This window comes from Oreochromis aureus, linkage group 11, assembly GCF_013358895.1.
Source record: "Oreochromis aureus strain Israel breed Guangdong linkage group 11, ZZ_aureus, whole genome shotgun sequence".
NCBI lineage: Eukaryota > Metazoa > Chordata > Actinopteri > Cichliformes > Cichlidae > Oreochromis > Oreochromis aureus.
Genome location: NC_052952.1, coordinates 22303992 through 22324752, shown reverse-complemented (window position 1 = coordinate 22324752; position 20761 = coordinate 22303992). Strand labels below are relative to the sequence as shown.

The 20761-nt window shown below is 39.7% G+C and overlaps 2 protein-coding genes across 4 annotated transcripts; both read left to right on the top strand.

Annotated features, from left to right (window-relative positions):
* Positions 1 to 1543: 1543 nt before the first annotated feature.
* Positions 1544 to 13688, top strand: si:dkey-17m8.1 (C-Jun-amino-terminal kinase-interacting protein 4). Its single transcript, XM_031744304.2, has 28 exons — positions 1544 to 1703; positions 2611 to 2966; positions 3069 to 3263; positions 3352 to 3472; positions 4483 to 4553; positions 4664 to 4728; positions 5229 to 5301; positions 5409 to 5578; positions 5698 to 5957; positions 6342 to 6399; positions 6606 to 6758; positions 6853 to 6895; positions 6975 to 7102; positions 7226 to 7279; positions 7717 to 7857; positions 8451 to 8583; positions 8843 to 8929; positions 9168 to 9215; positions 9356 to 9497; positions 9667 to 9709; positions 9843 to 9923; positions 10035 to 10102; positions 10209 to 10357; positions 10455 to 10626; positions 11740 to 11853; positions 11945 to 12043; positions 12161 to 12250; positions 12357 to 13688. Exons 2-28 carry the CDS (start codon positions 2868 to 2870, stop codon positions 12473 to 12475), a joined length of 2976 nt encoding a protein of 991 aa, XP_031600164.1. The 5' UTR covers positions 1544 to 1703; positions 2611 to 2867; the 3' UTR covers positions 12476 to 13688.
* Positions 13689 to 14887: 1199 nt separating this feature from the next.
* LOC116323850 (coiled-coil domain-containing protein 106-like) lies at positions 14888 to 19920 on the top strand. Of its 3 annotated transcripts, none has more exons than XM_039620203.1 (8): positions 14888 to 14961; positions 15735 to 15804; positions 15890 to 15988; positions 16108 to 16329; positions 16538 to 16594; positions 16708 to 16989; positions 17113 to 17283; positions 17941 to 19920. In XM_039620203.1, the coding sequence occupies exons 2-8, from the start codon at positions 15735 to 15737 to the stop codon at positions 18255 to 18257; spliced, it is 1218 nt and encodes a 405-aa protein (XP_039476137.1). In that variant the 5' UTR covers positions 14888 to 14961; the 3' UTR covers positions 18258 to 19920. The 3 variants fall into 3 exon arrangements, with proteins under 3 accessions (XP_039476137.1, XP_031600178.1, XP_031600179.1); XM_031744318.2 differs by lacking the exon at positions 14888 to 14961 and adding an exon at positions 15167 to 15293 and having other exon boundaries at positions 15717 to 15804; XM_031744319.2 differs by lacking the exon at positions 14888 to 14961 and adding an exon at positions 15169 to 15293.
* Positions 19921 to 20761: the final 841 nt, after the last annotated feature.

The following is a 20761-nucleotide window of genomic DNA, read 5'->3' as shown; positions in this document are numbered from 1 at the left end:
ACCTGAAAAGAAAAAAAAAAGTGAAAAAGAAACTATATCACCAGTAAGACCCACAGAAAACCCACCACAGTAAATAATTTAACTATTAAATAACACATTGGTCACCCACCAACCTACAGAAAAGTATAACAGATAGCAACAATATGTTAGCAAGAATATGTTAGCTAGACAGGGACAGTTAAGCTAACTTAGTGCAAAACAAAGTTTAGAAAATTAATGTAACATTACAAATAGCATAAAAAAGAAAACAAAAGCAATGAAATACTTGATACGTAATATGCAATGATATGTAATTCAGGTTGTTTTTATCAATATTTTATTTAGTCAAAGAAAATGACCATATCGTGGCAATTTCATGGAACACAAAGTCACAAAGTCATTTTGTTTTAGTCAACTCTAAAATTTGCTATTTGATTGAATTATTCAACAAATTATTTTAATCCTGTACAGCTAGCTAGGAGGCTAGCACAATTAAAAATGTTTGTATAGTAACGCTGACTATCTTCTGACAAAAAGAGGGACAGGACTTCAGATATTAGGTTTTTGTGACTGTCTAACATGACAGTTTAAATGTATTAATTTGTTAATTTTTGCTGAATTTACCTTGTAAAATATAATTTACCTGTTAAGGTTCATGGAGCGGGCATTTTAAAGTGAAGGTAGCTGCATGATGGATATCCTGCAGATATGATACTAAAGGACAAAACTCTGAAAAACTTTGTTTTTCCTTCCGTAGCTTATTTTCATTGACACTGAGGAAGTGTAAAGTTCTGTTATGCTTGTATAAGCAAATTAAAAAAGTTATGAGAAAACAAAAACAACAAAACACTCTAACCACGTACAATGAACATGATATGTACTGAGGGACCAGTACTTACATGTACATTTTCCCTTTAGTTTTGTTACATAAGAACAATGTTAAAAGTTAAATTTAATAAAATCGAGTCCAATTAAATGTACCTGACTGATACACATTCAGTTTAAGCACATTTTCCTTAAACATTAAGTATTTAATTTTTTTTGAGAGTCTGATATCGCCATCTACTGGAAGGAAAACTAACTGTACTTTATGCTACGACAGTTCTAGCTTTTGCAGGTTTGCCGTAGTTTTACTTTAGTTTCGTCGGTGTAATATTCAACAAGTTTGCATGATTGTTTTTCCCCATGTCACTAGGAAAGAGATCCCTGCACAAATATCCCTTAAAGACACTTCATCTCTTTCGCCTTTTTAATTTGACTTCACATTTGTAATATTTTTATTTTAATGATTCACTCACAAATATCGCGGTAAACTGTTCCAACCACTTGTTGCAACATGGGAAAAGAGATTAACTAGATCTCAGGCATGTAAGGTATTTCGACAGGTATCGGATTCAGACGTGCTTTCCTCAGATCACCTGACGGTCCGCTGCAAACTCCTTGGTCACGTGTCGTCGCGCAGGTTTCAGGAAACCGTTTTTTTCCTCCTCTCGAAAACAAAACTAACCATATCCCGCCCCTTTAACCGTCTATTGGTTAGAGGAAACAGTTACAGCGCTCTGATTGGTCAATCTGAGGACATGTCTGCGCACGTCAAATTCGAGCAACACCCCCTTCTTTAAACTCGTTTATGTGTAATTGATATCGTCCCGAAGAAAAAGACGGCTGGAGTTTCCTTATTTTGCGGCAGTAAAATGAAAGTTGTGAGGAAATCAGGCGCTAAGGTAAGTTTGTAAAACGACAGCCGAACAACTGAAGAAACACGGCTTTGTTTTTGGCTAGATTTCAACTTTGTGAACCTACTGCTAACGAACTCTCAAGGTGTCCACTGTCAGGCTTCTTACTTATTTATACAGTACGCCGATTCGAGTCTGTTAAGTCTAGTAATGCTTACCGAGAGGCTAATTAGAGTAAGGGTCGACGAACAAAACCTATCGCTGTCATAGTCTGTCATGTTTGCTTAGTTGGTGCTATTTGTGGAGCTTTTTAAAACACACACAGGAGGTCACTTGGTCTGCCCCTGCATGATATGATATTATCCTCATTAGATCCATATAAATAATTAACAGAAAGCCTCTCCGTACTGAGGTGAAATGTCAGCAGTTGTTTGAAGCACACAACTCGACTTTAAAGTCAAATATGAAGTATGTGATTCTTTGCTCTGTTTGCTAGTTCACAGAACATAGTTGTGTCTTGTGCTGTAGATAACTATAGGTATCTATTGTTTAGTTGTGATTTATAAGTTTTTTTAAATTATAGAAGCAAAGGTTGAACTACTGGGGAAACTATTTTAGATCAAGATCAATTTATTTGGTGTGAAAGTAGACGTTTTACCGGAGTAAAAGTGCAAAACAAAACGTTTAAAAAATAGAAAATACACCAAAACCAGGGAATGGCTTCCTTTTCTTATTTCAAAAGAACAAAGATCAAAACCCAACAGCTTGCTTCATGGTCTCAAAAAATTTCAAAGAATCATACCAGAATACAAGAAAACCAAATGATTGTGTTGTGTCACTTCCAAGGTTATAGTAATGCTGAAAAGGGAAAATGGACAGAACAGCTGACAGTGCACTTCCAGTTAAGTCACCTCTGTAGAAAGTGACATGACATTTTCCTCCCTTTTTTATGCAGGATGGACTCTAAAAACCTCCAGACATCAGATAAACTTCTATAGAAAGTAAAGTCTTCGAGGATGCTGCTGTATGAATGAACATGTGGAGAATGGGAGGTGCTGGTGTTGGGAGAAAGGTTAAGAACCTAGACAAACGAGTTGTTAGTGAGAAACTGTAACACACCATCGACTCACAGATCTGTTTGCTTTTGGTTTTGAGCTTTTGGCAACTGTGTGGCAGCAGAGGTAGTGAAAAAAAGAAAAAAATCTTTGGCTGATGGAGTACAGTGAGAGAGTGCTTTGTGGGACCGGGGAGGTGGAACCGGACCCAAACATTGTGAGTGAAGAGGCAGGAAAGCTGTATTCAGAACTACAGGTAAGAATGAGAACAATATGTCATGTTGATCTGGGTGGAAATATTATTTTCATGTGATCACAGATACCTGTTTTCTCTCTCTGCTGCTTTACTCTATCACAGACTGTTATTGAGATCCATGGTGAAAGCGTGGTGGAGTCTCTGGTACCCATATTTGTGTGGGTACTGGAGGGCCTGGCCAGCTGCAAAGCACAGCTGAGGGACAGGGAGGAAGAGGCTGAGAGGGAGAAAGGGGAACGAGAAGAGCTGCTCGAGCGATATCATGCAGAGAAAACACTGAGGAAAGAAAGTCAAGAGGTGAGTCATGATACTGTGAAGGTGTGCTGTTACAGGTTTTATTGTAAAAGCAGGCGTTTCACTGTTCAATTCTTTTTCTTTTCTTAAGAGGTATCTTGAGTTGGATGACCAAATTGAACAGGAGAGGAGAGCCATGAGGGGCAGGGAAAAGGAGCGAGAACGGCGAGAGCGAGATCTAGAGAAGAAAGCAAGACAGCAAGCGGATCAGCGTGCGTATTTGAATATTTACCAGCAACAGTAATGTCACTGGTGTTGTTTTGACCCTGTACGTCGGTCTCTGTTGATAAAATATGTTTCTGGAAACCTCTGCTGTAGTAGAAGCTACCACAAAGACAATTCAGGATTTTAGCTGGTGTTCATATGTCTGTGGACAGATACTGTCAACATGACAGCAGAACAACTGTAAAGGTCAAAATAAAGTCTTAGATTCATGCAGTAACAATGCAGTAATGACTACTCAGGGGTTATAATTTTAACATGTTAATCAGAGTTAGGGTGAGTGTGGCTCTCTTGCACAGTTTTCTCCAGGACGTTTAGTTGTTTAGTTTCATTTCTGTTTTTTCTTTTGAGTTTATCCTGTCTTTGCTGTGTACAGAGAGTCACACACAATGAGGTTAGCAGCAGATTGTGTGGGTTTGCCATCCAGGGGTGACATGGTGGTGCCGTCTGCAAGTTCTTCCTGTGACTCTTTCCTCCCACAGTCCAAAGATATGCATGTTAGCTTAACTGCTGATTCAAAATTGTCTATAGGTGTGTGAATAGTTGTTTGTCTCTATATGTGACCCCTGCAACAGACTGGTGACTTGTCCAGGGTTTCTTGCCTCTCACCTCATGACAGAAGGAATAAGGTGGATTGATGGACATTTGAATCTGGTTTGCACAATGGAATAGGCTTGTTCCAACATCCCCCAGGTATTCAGGATCTGGGAGGTTTAAAGGCAGCATCAGTCCCGTCTTTCTGTGTTTCTCTAGCCATTTCTGGACAATTTTACTTTGGCATGGTAGAGGACATTGCCCTGGAATAGATCACATTACACAAAAATACAAGTGAAGGTGCAAAGTTTTCCCACAGAACACAATTTTCACTTCAAATGTCAGTGGTTTAAAAGTTGTGGCTTACTGATGTGCATCAGGAATAAATGCCAAAGAGCAACTTAAGTCTTTAAAGTTTTCGTTGTCTAGACTGTATTCTGTTCTTACCTGCGTTTCTGTTCTGCAGTGGTGGCCTTGGAGGAACAGAAGGCAAATCTCAGTAGAGAACTGAGCGCACTGAGAAATACCCACAACAAGGTCAGATATTTTTGGTTAGCCTCAATGCGTATGCTCAGTAACCACTGTCTGATTCTTAAGTCGTCAGGTTTCTTACATGTAGCTGATGTTCTTTGCTTTTCTTTTTTTAGTTGGCCCTGACATATCGGGAACTTTTGGAAAAGAGGAAGGAGTCTGAAAGAGATTCTCCTTTAAGGTTCTTTTCAACATTATGCTAAAACACATTTGCTATTCTGCATAAAGTATCACACAGGAAGACTTTAAATAGCAGCACACTTATTGTGAATCACCTGTAGGTTGTGGCCATGCGCAAAATGAAAAACTCTCAGCCTGTTGTAATGTTAAACCAAATGTTGAATGCTTCTGGTATTTCTGACAGCAGGTTGATAGTATTTCTTTGTTTAACTATGAAAGGGATACCAAGTACTGCGTATACCACATGTGACTGAAAATGAAAACTTGAAACTACTTTGTAGTGTTAACTTCAGCTTTTCAGTTGCATTTGGCAAGATACTAGCAAATTCTCCACCTTTATTGTTGTTAAATGCAGTTTTTCCTGGAAAGTGATTAGTGAAAGATTATTAACTAGGAAACTGTTTTTTAAAGTCACCGGATATATTTTAGAAATACTGTTGCAAGAACATGGTGAAAAATCAGAGGATTAAAAAAAAGCATAAACTGAGTTGTTGCGTTTAGGAATCATGTGCGCTCCAGGAATGCTGACTTTCCGTCACATCAGGTCTTGCCAGAACTCAGTGTTACTGAAAAGGTAAATGGCTTTGCACCTAAAATGACCATCTTGCAAATTTCTAATTCTAGATTTTGCCAAAGATGTAGCTTACTTTTTCTGTTTGTTTTTTTTCTTTTCTTTTACAGATGTTTAAAAGACCACATTCAAACTCTGTTCCCCCCTGTTTGGAAGATCTCATGGCCAAGAAAGAAAAACAGGTCGATAGTGCTGCAAAGCCTTCCACAAATCAGTTTGTCATTGACATCATAAACACCACTCCTGAGCTGGCACATTTTAATGGCTGTGTAAATGCAAGGTACCAGTCTGAAAGCATAAACTCATTTATTTCACCTTGATATTTATTGACTAAGCCAACGTTTACTTGAATTCATCTGCTTGCACGCATATTGTATCAACCACCTCCATATTTTTCAGCACCCCAGTTAAACCTGACACTGAAGAACCTTTAAAAGGTGAGCTGGAGACCAGCTTCAAGGAGGAGATGAATGAGTTGGGGCAGAGCAAAGTAGAAGAAGGAAAAAGAGAAGAGGCGGACAAAAAGGATGAGGGAGAGGAGGTAGAGGACGAGGATAGTATAGAGTGGGAGCTCCGCAACACTGACTCTGTATTCTCTGAACTGTCTGAGCTGAGCCGCGATTATGTGGAGAGTGTAGACCGAGGGGCCAGTGTCAGAGGTAAATGCAAGTTTTTTTTGTTAAGATCTGCATTCCTGAGTTGCTTTTGTGAGTTTTAAAGAAATAAATGTCACAAACATAGAACCTTTGCTGCTTCTTTGAAACACAAAATGATCAGAGACAAAAGAAGTGACAGAAAGTTGGTATCCAAAAATAATCAGGCTCTGTTGGGAGACTATTTATACTCTACTTATGTGAAGTTCAAGTATGTGTTTCACAAAGTTTTACTTCCCCTTTTCCTATTCTGCAAAATCTCATGTCCTAATTTCTTCTTGAACATGAATGCTGGTTAAATAGTCCTTAATACAGGCTAGAAATGTATTAATTTCAGTACTTGTCTGTTTGCATGTGCATTCACGCAGTTTAATCTTTTTTTGTTTTCAGGCAGCGTAGACCAGTCTGAGGAGATTCTTTCTCAGTATGAGGAACTGAAAGTCACCCAGTGAGTCCTCAGTTTATTTTCTCCGACCTTGTCTATGACTAGTCCATTGTGATTTCTTGAGGACATGGGGAGTTTCCAAACACTTGAATTTCTTACTTCACTAAATATCAACAGAAAGCTTTGTATTATCTAATATGATTAACCACAGTTTTTTTTTCACCCTAATTCTAAGCTATACATTTGATGCTATACTTCCTTTTTCTCAGGGAATTGGTTGAAACTGCTCGTAAGGCTTTGATATCTCGGGTAGTGGAGCTGACAGATGAGCGTTCAGCTCTTAAACTGGAAGTGGAAACTCTTCGGGAAACACTCTCCCGATTGGAGGGGCGGGTGAAGGAGAAGGAGGAGGAAACTAAGAGGTGAAGAGGATCGTTCAGCTGTTTAATAAATAACCTGTTTTTTTGTTGTTAGTACATACACATTCTGAAAATAATCTCACCCTTTATTTTACAGACTTCGGAAAGAACTGGAAGCTTGTCAGTCGGAGGATTCTGATGTAAGCTGTGATCTACTATCTATGAGGTGTAGTCTTCATTGCCTTTCTAGCTGCTCAGATGAATTTTTTTCCCCTTCAGGTGTCTCAGCCAGCATCCATGCGTAACTTTTCCCGTTCTGAAATGGCTCGCGTGGTCATGGAGAAGAACCAGTATAAGCAGCGTCTGTTTGAACTGCAGGAGGCGATTAGACACAGTCAGACACTCAGGTAACTTTTGAAGATTTAAAAAATGTTACGTTATGTGAGAACCTGCAGTGTGATTACAACAACTTGTGTAACATCAGTGGCTCAAATCTTTGCTTCCAATCTCATCAATTACTTTTTCTTTAGAGCAACAAAGGAGGAGAGATTTTCAGAGGAAAGAAGGTCAAGTGTTTGGAGAAAGTAAGTCTTTTTGTAATCTCTCTTTAAAAAAACAATTTATGACTTGTTACACACCCATCCTCTTGTACCTTAAGATGATGGTGAAGTTCTTATAACCCAAACAGTGGTGGGTGGTGGAAGCCCCAAGATCTGATATCTCTGTGATGGTGTTCTTCCTACATCTTCATAGCAGTGTTAGTCCAGGATCATCATTGCATCTGTCCAGTCACATTGGCTGAGCATTCAGTTAGCATTAGCCAAGAAGTGCAGAAAACAACAGGAGATGAGAACCGTTACATAAAAGTGAAAAAGCGTCAGCTAAAATGCAGGACAGGGACAAATCTTTTGGAGTTGTCGCGTTACTAAATGCACCTGGCATTCGGTGGGCTGAAATTAAGAAGTGTATATTTGTTCATGGTTAAAATACTTAGAATTGTTCATTTTTTCTTCAATTAAAGATTCAACCGCTTCTTTGGCCGGTCCAAGGAACCATTAGTTTCACCTCCTGCTTCCATATCAGCTCTGCGACCTTCCCCATCACTCACTCGCTCTGCTCTGGGCTCTCCACAACCACCAACCATCAGTCGAACTCAGGCTGAGTAAGCATCTGTTTCTTAATAAGTTACTCCTGCTCATGTGTTTTTCACCAGTTGTGTGCAAAGATTTAGACAAAATACAAGTGAGAAAAATGGAGATTGGATCTCAGTGAGGTCTTCCCTGAACTACAGAGTCTGGCCTAGCTGATTACCTCATTGTCAAAACATATTTTTCATTCACATTTGGGGTTCAGGTACTTGCTAGTGCAAGTGAAATAAGAATCAGACATTAAAAATTTTCGGTTCCCTTTATATCTGTGGGAAATTCATAAGCATGCTGTGCAAGACAGCCTTAGAATATCTCAGAATTAGAAGAGATAAGCTGGAAACAATGGATGAAATTCATAAATAGACACTTTTTATTTATTTACAACAAGTGTTTGCCTCAGCGGCAAGAGAGGTCACTAAGTACTGAAACAGGAGTGTCCAAACTCTTGCACCTGCCTTGGATACTTCTTTCCACTTTCCAAATTATTAAGTAAATGAAATGGAAGATACTAACAGTAAAGCCTCTGTTTCCTATCGTGGCTCTATTTATTTCACTTTTCTTTTTTTTTTAAGTATTTAATGATAAATACCAGAATCATTTTGTCTAGGTCTGCTTCTCCTGCTGCTCTTTCACCGCGTGTCAGGAAGAGGGAAATCTACAGAGAAATTCGTTCCCAGATTTGGGGAACTCTGGGAAAGCGGCAGTTACATGGCTGGAGCCTGCCACTAGCAAACACACAGGTAGCAGAACCACATTTCAATCTACAAATAAATAGTGAAGTGTTATAGACAATAAATGGGAAACTGTGGAATAAAAAGCTTCCCGTTGCTGTTAATGAGTCTTTGTTATTTACTGTATTAATTGTTTTACTACACCAATGGAGAAAAAAAAAAAAAAAGTCTGGCTTTCACTCGAGACTTTTTTGCACAGTATGAATATTTACTGTGCAGATCACTATACAAGCAATACCCTGGTAATAAATATTGTTAATTACTGTAGGACTCCAGTGAACCAGTACCTGAGCCTAAAGATGTGCCTGTTCTAGTGCAGCTCAGACTGCTGGATCACAAAGAATCCACTGCCAAGGTAAATGTCACTCAAAGGAGGCTTATTTTCTGTGCGAAAGTCTTGAACCACCCCACTGGATGTCACTCAGTGGTTTTGGGGACCTTTTTTAAAATGGATGGAAATATTTTTTTTTTTTTTTAACCATGAATTCAAATCTACTCCAATATAATCCAAGGAGAATGATATAGGTCACTTTAAGTGAATCAGATCTGCGGTGCAGTTTGACATGGCTCCTCGTTTATTCTGTTCCCTTCAGCTCAAGTGTGCAGTCGCAGTCCCATCTGAGATCTCTGGCGAAGCCACAGTAAGTTTGTCATTATCCTAGTTAAGAACCAGCTACAGTCATCCTCTAATTATGATCACCCAACCATGACTAACACTTGTCTAGGCACAAGTTCGTTCATGCCATTCATTTTTTCAAACTTCATATCCACCCCTTTTCAGTGTTCTGTGTGGGTAGTTTCTGGCCCTGCCTCCTGCAGTGATATTACAGTGATTGATCCAGCACGCTCCAACACAGTACTGGATCAGTTCAGCCTCCCTCCCACAGCTCCTGCCCTCTGCATCTGTGCTGTGCCTCCCATAGGTCAGTGCTGGTACAATGGGCTGCAGCAGCTGCCCACAGATGACTTGTCTAGTGTATTCTGTACTTCTATTATCCCCTGATACCATGCTGTTTTACTGGAAACTCTTGGAAATCAACATTGCTTACTCAGCTTTTCCTCTGACAGAGCCTGTCTGTCTTGTTATTTAAGGTAACACTGCAGGAACTGTGTGGATTGGAACTCAGGAAGGAAGGTAGTGCCAGCTGAAAAAGCAGTTTACTTCAGTAAATATCATCTAAACAATTCAAAGGCTTTTTGTCTGTTAGTTTATCACCGACTGCCTCTTCTTCCCTTGGCTCCTTTCTCCCATTGTCCTTCTCTCACAGTATACTGGTGCACTCGGCCTCTGCTGGCAGAAGGCTCTGTCTGCGGTCTGTATCCCTCTCTGAGAGTGTTCATTCTCTCACGTGAGTTCTGTCGGTTTGCATTTGCATATTAGTTGTAACACGAGATGAGTTACCTTGAAGTCTCTAAGCAGAATTGAAAACTATCTGCTTTGTGTTGACTCGCTCTCACAGGTATTCACAGGGTCAGGTTATTGCTGGTTTAGGTGATGGGACTTTGGCTTTTTTCTCACACAGTACAGGTAATGGATTTGTTTCAAACTTACATCCAACTGTCTCGGCTAATTAATTTCTTCATTTTGTTTGATTTGCATAACTGAGTGATGTAATGAGTTGTGTGGTTAATAGATGGCTGGAATCTGCAGTCACATTCTTTGATGCCTCTGGGATCAAACCCCGTGCAGCCCATTCGTTGTTGCCTTGCAAAAGGCGGCCGCTTGTGGGTGGGATACTGGAACAAAATATATGTGGTAGACACTGAAAGCAAGAAGGTGGAGGTAAGAAACAGAGGAAACGCTAACTATTATTGTTTATTGTGTCTCATTCTAACCATATCTCTAACTCACTCTCTTCATTCCTTATCCTACTTTACAGCAAACATTTTCCGTCTCTGAGCGCAGCGAGCAGCAGGTTCGCTTCCTGTGCGCTGGTGGAAGTGGGGTTTGGACTTCCTGTCGACTGGACCCAGTCCTCCGGCTGTATGACTGGTCCACAGGACGCCCACTACAGGAAGTTGACTTTGGAGCTTTGGTCACTAAAACATTAGGTAGTCAAACTGTTTTGTTTTTTTTGTTTTGTTTTTTATCTTTAACATAGTGCCACACTTACAGCACATATACCTGTATGTATGACTTAAGTGTTGTTACTGAGCAGCTACATGAGCAAAAAAATCAGTTGATGGACTACAGTTGATGGGCACATTTATTACTATCAGTTCTTATTTGGTAACTGAAAAAAAGTAATACATCTCTTTAAATTTTGCTTCCAAAGAGCCAGACTTTGTTGTAATTTTTTAATCAGTCTTGAGCAATAGTTTTTCTGAAGATATTTCTCTTTGGACATTGGCTATTTGAAAGGCTAAATGTGCCACATTACACAAAAACTGGAATTGAAATCAGTGGCAACAGGTCTTATGGAGTGATGAAGGCAAATTTTAAATTTCTTGCTCCAATTATCATCTGTATGTACGGAGAAAACTGGGAGAGGGGTACAACAACAGCCATGTAAACTATGGTGGAGGCTCTGTCATGGTTTGGGACTACACTTCAGCCAGTTGTGTTGGAGCTCTTGTTAAAATCGATGGAATTATGAACTCGATGCAGTACGCTCTGGAAAGCATCTGATTGGAAGCAGCTTCATCATCATGACAGTAATTCCAAACACATGCAGTAAAAACATGGCTGATAGAAAAATACACGGTGGAACATGGCTTGCGAGAGCCTGGACCTCAGCATTAGTGAAGCAGTGTGGGGTCATCAAAGAATAAAAAAAAAAAAAAAAAAAAAAAAAAGGCAGCCAACATTCAAACGAGAGCTTTGGAGGCCCTTTCAGAAGCCTTAATAACTACTCCTGAAGACTATTCTTCAACACAGTCTGAACTCTCGTAGAAGCTTTCTTGTAATTTGTCGTCATATAAGGTGGTCATACCAAATATTGACTTTGAAGCTTGTAGGCTTTATTGCCTTATATACAATATTTCCATGCATGTATGTTTCAATAGATTGCTGCCCCTTTTTCCCATTTTCCGAAGAAAATATAAAGAAATTAGGGATGCAGACTACTGTGTGTATATTTTATTGATTATTTTTGTTCTACATACATTTTGTTTTGTGACCGACCACTTTAACTTCAATCTAACCAGTTTTCTCTCTCTCCACAGGCCAGCCCTTCCTGACACTCTCACCTCTCCAGATCTCCTCTCTCACTGTTATCTGTGGCCGTTTGTGGGTGGGCACAGGAGGTGGTGCCATTTTCTCCATCCCCTTGTCCATAAGTATGTTTAGCTTAAGAATGCCTGGAACTTAAAGTTATTTGGTCATAAATGGTCTCAGTGTACTATTAACCATATTACTAACTCTCTGCAGCTTCAGAGGATGTTTCCATCCCTTACTGCTCCACTGCATCTGCCCAGCTGTGTTACCATGGACATAGACAAGTCGTCAGATTCATCATTGCTGCACCCGGTAAGAGTTGGATAGCCATTACATGTAACTTCTTAACAATTAAGAGAGATGCTTCAGATTGCACATGCATGTTTTTTTTGTGTTTGAGTGACCACAAAAAATGTTTGTGCCTGTCAGGTTGTTTGATCACCAATCCTGGCAGCAGCCATGTCACTACTGCTCAGCTTATCCTCAGTGGAGGAGAGGGCTACATCAACTTTCGAATTGGTGAGCTGAAGAATAATAAAACTGTACTTAAGTCCGTCTCATCTATTACATCATTTGTGCACTACTTGGACTATTTAGAGGCTGACAAAGTCCTCTTTGTTTCCAGGAGATGATGCAAGCGATGACTCGGAAGAGGTGTCCCAAGCCACGCCACAGCGATCTGAACGTAGTCACATGATCATCTGGCAGACTCCCACACCATCTGTGCCTAACCCTGCACTCTGAGCTTTTTCATCTCACACGTCCTTTTCCTTCAGCGCAGTGCTGCTGCCCAATCTAGAAGCCACGCCAACTAAATTAATTGCTGTACCTGAAGTTTGAACGACTGATGTCAGCAGCTGTGTGAGAGTGTGAGAGGGACTAATGCAAGAAGTTCTTCTGACTCAGTTTATCCCAACTTATCCCAGGTTTAAACCTGCCGGAATTCTGGCAGCTCTCTTGTTCCCTCAGCACCAGCACTCCATTGATGGAAAGGAGGTAACTGTTCCATGCTTCTCACCTATGATGAAGATGGAGCAGACTCAACAAAGCATTGAAACGGATCTTTCGTGGAACTAAATGAACCAACATCTTAGTGTGGTAGCAATAAAATACCATTTAAAGATATGATTCATAACAATTCATACTTGTTTACCTCATATATATTGTACATATCTTTTGATATCTAATTATCCTAATGGATCGTGAAACCTTCCCGTGTGCCTTCATCTCATTTTATATCACTGCTGTATAACTGGTCAGTAATTCAGCTCCCTGGTGGCTAATAGATCTTTACCTTTGCCCTAAAAATCAATGCAGTATTGCTGACTGTCAGCTGAATAATACATTTTTCTCTCACTTGGTGGGAAAAAAATGTAGAGAGCAGTCGTGCATGCATCAAAAACATTTAAGCTGGTGATGTGGCTTCTCTCGTAGCTGCTGTGTACATACTTTGTTGTTAATTGTGAACTGGAGACAGGCTTTTGGTCTCACACCATAAACACAATCAGACATTTTATTGTTTTGTAAAGCTCCATCTTTTGTGTTGTATATTTTTGGTATTCCTGCCATGAGTGTTAACTCAATTTCTACCCCTGTCCACAGTGCTTGAGGTGTCTGTATTGAAAATATGTCCACTATCCCCTCGCTTAAAGGAACAACTTCAGAAGCTGTCGTTAAAAATTATTTATTTTCTCAATTGGCTATTTGCTTGCCGTCTTCCATTGGATGTTGTGCAATTCTTTTAATTTCAGTTATGTTTGGATTTCTGTTCTTTTTTTCATTGTAAAATAAGGGAGATAAAATCTTTCAAGTGTCCTTTGCAGTATTTATATGCAGTTTGTGCACACATGTTGATGTCGTAGCGGCTCTGTATCCTTCTTGAAAAGATTTGAAACTATGTTTTGACTCAACCTTGTGCAAATATGATTATTGTCATTAAAATGCCTTCAGCTGTTAATGTACAGTCCTTAGCTTTGAGTGATTCTGCTGCCATAATCTGGTCCAGCAATATGACACAAGTAAATGAATGAATAATTTTCAATTAGCACTGGGAGACAATGTTGCAGATTCATCTCTTTAATCTCTATAAATTATTCCTTTTATATATTAGGTAAAGATTAAAGAAATTATCATAGTTTTCCTTATAGAAAACAGCATAACAAATCTTTTTTTTTTTTTTTTAAGTAAATGAGGTGGTTTCAGCAAAGGAAGTGTTTGTAAAGAGAACGACAAACAGTAATGACACTCCTTTGCCTCAGGCAGTCTGGCTTGCTGCCTAAAAAAGGACAGCTCAAGTCAGTTAGTCTTTGGTCCAGTGAGGCCTCTCTACCTACGTCGGACTGCTTTGGGTCCTGGGCAGCCGTATCCTGCGACTCAGGTTGCGGGCAAGTCTGTCCACAGCTCCACCCACAGCTCCACCAAGCTCTATTTTGGAGGTTAGACCCTCAATGTTTCCACTGTACCACATGACCCAGCCTGCTAGGGAAAACAGCACCAGCAGAGCTCCCGAGTACACCAGCAGATCCCCAAAGTCTTGGCCTTTGATCTCCAGTGGGGCAAAGACCCCCAGCAGCAGGCATATCACACCCAGCAGGTCCATCAGCACAGCAAACACCAGAGCCACCTTACAGTGGGACAAGCCATCATACTTCGGTGCCATTACTGCACTGAAAGAAAGAGGGAGGGAAGCCTGTTCCTTTAACATATCAGCTTTTATATCTTTTGACTCCATAGTTAAAAATATATACATAAAATATTTAAACAAAGTCATATTTACAACATATCCCTGATTTTCACACATCTCTACCTAAAAATAATTTTAAAAGAAGCTAACAATATTAAAAAAATGTATATATATATAAAAATAATTTGAAAAAATGGGAGTAATGCTGATAGCACTGTTTACACCGGCCATGCTACACTTATAACACCTGTGGATGCGCGTTTAACGCCCTTTACAAACAGATTTTATAGTTTACATGAGCTAAAACAACATTTTACTAAATAAAAAACACACAAAAAACAAAACAGAACACTTACCCCCTTCTTACGTTGTTGAGTACTTAAAATTCAAACGTTTCTATTGGAAACTGCGCTTTTGTTGTCCTTCCGCATACAGTTTGTCAGAAGCGACCGGTCGACAAAGCTGAAACCTGACACCTCGTCACCTGTTCAACCTGTCCTGTAGTTTTCCTACACCAGAGAAAAAACAATGAAATGTTTCGAAACAAGTGAGTGGAAAAGTTAGTTTAAAAGTAAGAAATTTCCCAAATATCTGGAAACAATATATATTTTATATTAATATACCTAAACGTTTACTTATATATTTAACTACACGCACGCAAATGCCGTTATTAAAAAAAACCCAAAACATTTTTTTAAAATAAAAGTATCTGCAGCGGGCGGTCATCCGGAAGTGACGTAGGAGTCTCAGTAGAAAAAACCCCCCGATAATTGTTATTGTTAGCTTGTTAGCTAGCCGACGAACTGGTGAAATGGAGATATGACGGAGTTATAACGTCTTATTACATGTGCAAGACTAAGTTATTACAAACATAAAGTGGTATGTAACAGTTTCTGCAGATGATATTCGTAACTCGGGGATTTTAACTATGTGAGAGTGAACTCATTAAACTTGAGGGTGCAGAAAGAAAGGGATTGTAATTTTATATTGTAGCTAATTTTTTGTGCTAATATTACAGGACGCTAACATAGGGCTCTCTTCTGAGCGCCGTAGCAGGGCGCTACAAACTTATATTTGAGTAATACAATCAGTTTCACTGTTTTAGCTTCTAATTGCATGGGAGAGAGCTGTGTGATAAAATTAGCTATGCTTTGTAGGCTCACTGCGTATGCATAAAGCACAACACCCCCACGTTGTGAGAGGTTTCCGGTGAGCTGTAGCTGTTTAGATAAATGTGAGCACATCATCACTAAATGTAAGAAAGCCACTGAAGACACCTTTTAAACTGTGCACTAATCAAAGGTTTGTCTGTGGTGTGAGATGGAGGACGGAAACAGGAGTGATGCTGCGTCCACATCCAAGAGCCACGCAGGCTCACTCCACCTGCAGAGTAAGATTTCGAAGTGGTCCCAGCACATACGATCGTCCTGTCTTTGGGTCAAGCATGATAATTAATTGCTGTTGTCTCTTCTCAGCGCCAAAAAATGAGGACGCCTATGAAATTTCCATCCCCTATGAGGAGGGCAACTTTGAGCAGCAGGGATTTTTTAACCAGAGTGATCAAAATTTTGATGGTGAACATCAGCATCAATACTTTAAATCTACTCTACAATAACTTAATTCCATACACACAATCTCTTGATGTGCATTATTAGTTATTGGCCAGACTAACTATACCATTGGTACTCTTCAGAGTCACCGTCATCTGCTGGACCATCTCCAGTCAACAATTCCTACATGGTGATCACCAACCTGCGGACCCAGCTGCAGATCTCTCTGGAGAAAAACTCTTGGCTGCAGAAAAGAATTGAGGACTTGGAAGAGGAGAGGGACTTCCTCCGTTGCCAGCTGGACCGCTTCATCTTTTCCACAAAGAGCCAAGGACAGGAGCAGAGTCAGAGCCAATACAGTAATGGTGAGGACAGGGGGCAGGTGTGAGTTAATAACATGTCCAACAGTTTCACCAGTGGTTAATCCATGTAGGGGACTGGCAGCTATCCTATCTGTCACTGGGGGAGAAGATGGGTTCATTAATGTTACATGGTTAATGAGAAACAGATTTTTTAGCAAGTCTATTAGAATCGAAAATAATTTTTTATCTCTTGCTATTTGTTTCTCTTAAGGATATGAATCAAGACGATTTAACTGGAGGGCAAGAAGAGAGGAAGATCGTCCTGCTGGTAAAAATTTGAAAAGTCATAATTAGATATACCCAAACAGCCTGTTAATGTTATACTTTATTTCATATATTTTAGCTTAGCTTGCAGATTCTTAGATTTCCTTCTCTTTATAGAACAACAGAAGACCGACTCTCAGCATTTCCCCTCACGTCACTTTATGCAGCGAAGGCCTGGTCCTCCAACTATGGTGACTTCAAAAAACCACGTGTCCAGTCCATTGACCAATCAGCTTGCATCTATGAATGCTCTCTTCAACTCCACACAATCCCAAGCCATTTTGCAAGGCCATAGCCATAGTACTTCCAGTACCACAGCCAGTGGCAGCAGTGGCAACAGTAGCAGTGCTGCAAGGTCATCCATGAATGAAATGAGTGGGCACAGCAACGTAGGTCCAGGTAATACACATGATACGGCATAAAGCTTTGCATCACCATAATTAACTGAATGCAATCAGTGCTTTTAATATGTTGTCTTTTAACTATTGTGTTTAGTTAAATAGAACACTTTTGTCTCGTTAGATTCCATTTCACTACTGGGAGAATCAGATGAGTATCTTGAGCAGGATGGCTACATTGAGGAGGAGGAGGAAATGATATCAGGGGAAGATGTGATGTCAGACGCCATTAACAGCAACAGACACCAGTTAAAAAGAAGGCGGGTCTTCCGACCTCCAAGAGAACGACAAAGAGGTGAGGAGAGGAAAATCTCAACATTTAAGTGTCCTTAATACTGACGGTATCTAAAAGCTGGACATAGCTTTTGGGTGTCATTGACTGATTAGCAAAACATAATGACAGAGCAGAGAAGGAGCAAACTAACTGAAACCAAGAGGCGATTATAACAACAGAACACACAACATGAACCACAACAAATCACAAAACTGATAGCGAATCACAAAAGGCCTGGGTCCAAGACAAAGGACCACGATAGTGGGTGTCTTAAACCTGCATTCTTTCTAATGACCAGCAGGCTGCAATTCCTAGTTGAAAAAACTTTTAACCCATAAAAAGAATATACTTGATTTCTGATGAGTTGATAATTTCAATTGTTAGTTTCTAATCTTGTTAAATACAGCATTAGGTTAATTATGTAAAATGTGATCCCACTTAAAATACAATAGATGACAAAATGTAGGTATGATTTAGTGTGTGGATGCCTTTTAACATGCAAGTCGCTGCCTGTGCTATGAGTGTGCAGTGCCCTCTCTTTCTCAGTCAGATTTGTGATATCTGGCCACAAAAATGACAAGTTAATGCTTAAAAACAGCATTTCCGTCTTTTACATACTATGGTCATGAGTTGCTCATGAGATTGTAGCTGACTCACCTGTGTGTTTTTCTTCTTCAGTGAAAGATGCTGCTGGAGTGCTTTTCCGTTACAAGAAGATCCTACTTACATACCAGCGACTAAAAAATATGTCCAAAGCCTTCCAAATTCATGGCGTTGACCGCAACACAGTGGCTTCTACCACGCCCATTGCTGAGCTGCTGCTAGTCGCCCCAGAGAAGGTGGCAGAGGTGGGGGAGTTTGACCCATCCAAGGAGAAGCTGCTGGATTATGCCCGGCGCTGCTACACTGCCCTGGATGAAGAGACACTTAACAGAGTCCAAGCCCTGAAGAAGAATAACCTGCTTCTGCCCATCTCCTACAGGTTCAGACACTAAGGAAAGAAAGAGAGAATAATGGGCGATCTCCCTAAACAATAAATGTGGTTTGAGTAGTAAAAAGAAAGGCAGTTGGGTTCTGCTGCAGCAGGCTAGCTCACCCCCAAGAAACAATATTCAGATCATTTTATTGTTATTATTTATTATTATTTTGCTGTCTCAGCAATCTGGTTGTGGCTCTTTCACATGTTACTTTTACAAACATCCTACACGTTTGTTGTTTGTCCTTCGACAAATCTTCACTGCAGTGGGTATTGAGGATGTGGGGGTGCCTGCTGCAGACAGAAAGAAAAAAAAACAAGCTTCTGTTGTTGAGGCCAGGATTCAGGTATGTCTGTGTGATCCAGATTTGGTGACAAACAATGTGTCTTTACCAGGATTATAGAGGAGACAGCTTTTTCCAGTACTTAGATGAGCATCTTTAGCTTACCTCATTTAGGTCTCAGCCTTTATTGTGCAGAGCTGAACTGTTGTTTCCTTTTCTGTTCACAAAATCTGAATCAGTTAGAGATCAGAAGTTCAGTGTTAGTGTTTTATATATTTCACAGCGTAGATGAACGCCTGGTAGATTTCAGAGGCAGGTGGAGTTTCAGGCAATACATTCCTTCTAAACCAGCCAACTGTGGCATAAAGCTTTGGTGGAACTGACTTGAAACAAATGAGAATATCTGTCATAGATAAGTGAAAACGCGTAGGTATGGTAAACATGAATAATGGGGTCATAAATGACCACTCTGTCACTTTAGTCATTAAAATATCTTGGTCACTTAAGGGTTAGTAATAATAGTAATATGACTTCCAGCTGGTCTTGTGTCTGCATTACTCTGTTGTTCCACTGAGGAGTGCACCAATCCTTTTTTGTACATGACCTGCACTAAATTACAGTAGATGTCACTTCTTATGCTTCTGATACCGAGCCTTCTGTAATGCATTGTGACACTAACACATTTTTGTAAAATACGGTTTTGGAGCCTTTAAAATGATTATTACTATACTGGTTTTATGTAACATTGCGTAACTTTTGGTTCCTTGTGAAAAATTGTGAAACATTTTTACAGTGTCAGTTACAACTTTAGCAAAAGCAGCTTAATCATGCTGACAAAAGATGTTTTATTCCTTCCCAATGCTTTCTCGATGCCGCTGCAAGTGCATGTGTAAAGAGCTCTTCAGTGAGCTGTAGTTTATAGGGATCTTTTACATTTCAAAGCGGCACACACATTGACTATTATGTACAGTAATGTATAGTGTGTGTTCCAGTGAAGTGAGACAATAAGTCCTGTTAGAATAAAACAGACTAGGTTACAGTGGGATACTGTGACTTTTGGCTTAAATTTTCATATCTCAATAACCTGTTTTCCTAACAGTGATAAGTACTCCAATTTGTGGAACTAAAGCCATTTTTAGTGTTTGGTTGTGGAGCTAAAGAGCAGGCAGTGAATCTGCTGAAGAGCCTTTTAAAAGTCATACCAGTGTGCAGTGTTTAAATAATGTAACGTATTATTCACCAAATGTATAGTAAGACTCAGAATTCATTACAGCATAGATTTCATACAAAAAATGTAGATTTATTTGTCTGTAAAATTGCACAGCTCCACTGTTTATGACTCATGAACTCTACTGTTAAAACATAATACTAATTAAAAGATTTCATTTCTGAGAAGTAGTGGGAACTTCTAATTTTATTTCTACTTTAATGGACTTGTTGCATCGCTGGTGCTGGGTGAGATGTGAGGTGATAAAGTGTCTTAGTAAGTTATTGTGGCACCACATGTTACCAGACCAGCTTCTATGTCTCTGAGATTCTACTGAAGGGATGGAGGGTAATTTTTCCAAAGATATTTCCTCATTTTTACTGCTTTGATGGAGAATACTGTCCAACATGTCAGTCCAAAAAATTCAAAACTGATGTCTAAGGAGGTTGAAAACTGGTGAGTGTGATTGCCAAAGCTCACAGTGCTGTGAAAAAGTGTTTCCCTCTTCTTCAGTTCTTATTTTTTTGCACATTTGTCAGACTTACATGTTTCAGATCATTAAAAAAGTTTTAATACTAGACAAAGACAACCCAAGTAAATACAATATTTCATTTATTGAGGGGGAAAAAAGCTATCCAAACCTACCTTGCCTTGTGGGAAAAAGTAATTGCCCCCTAAAGCCAGTAACTAGTTGTGCCACCCTTGGCAGTAAGAACTGCAATCAAGTGTTTGCAATAACTGGCATTGACTAATTCACATTGCTGTGGAGGAATTTTGGCCCACTGTTCTTTGCCAAATTGTTTTAATTCAGCCACTTTGGAAGGTTTTGCAGCAGAAATGACTTGTTTAAGGTGATACCAAAGCATCTCAATCATATTTAAATCCAGATTTTAAATAAGCCACTCCAAAACCTTAATTGCTTTTTTTAGAGGTGGACTTACTGGTGTGTTTCAGATCATTGCCCTGCTCCATAACCCAAGTAAGCTTCAGGGCACAAACTTATGGCCAGAATTTTTTGCTTCAAGATTTTTT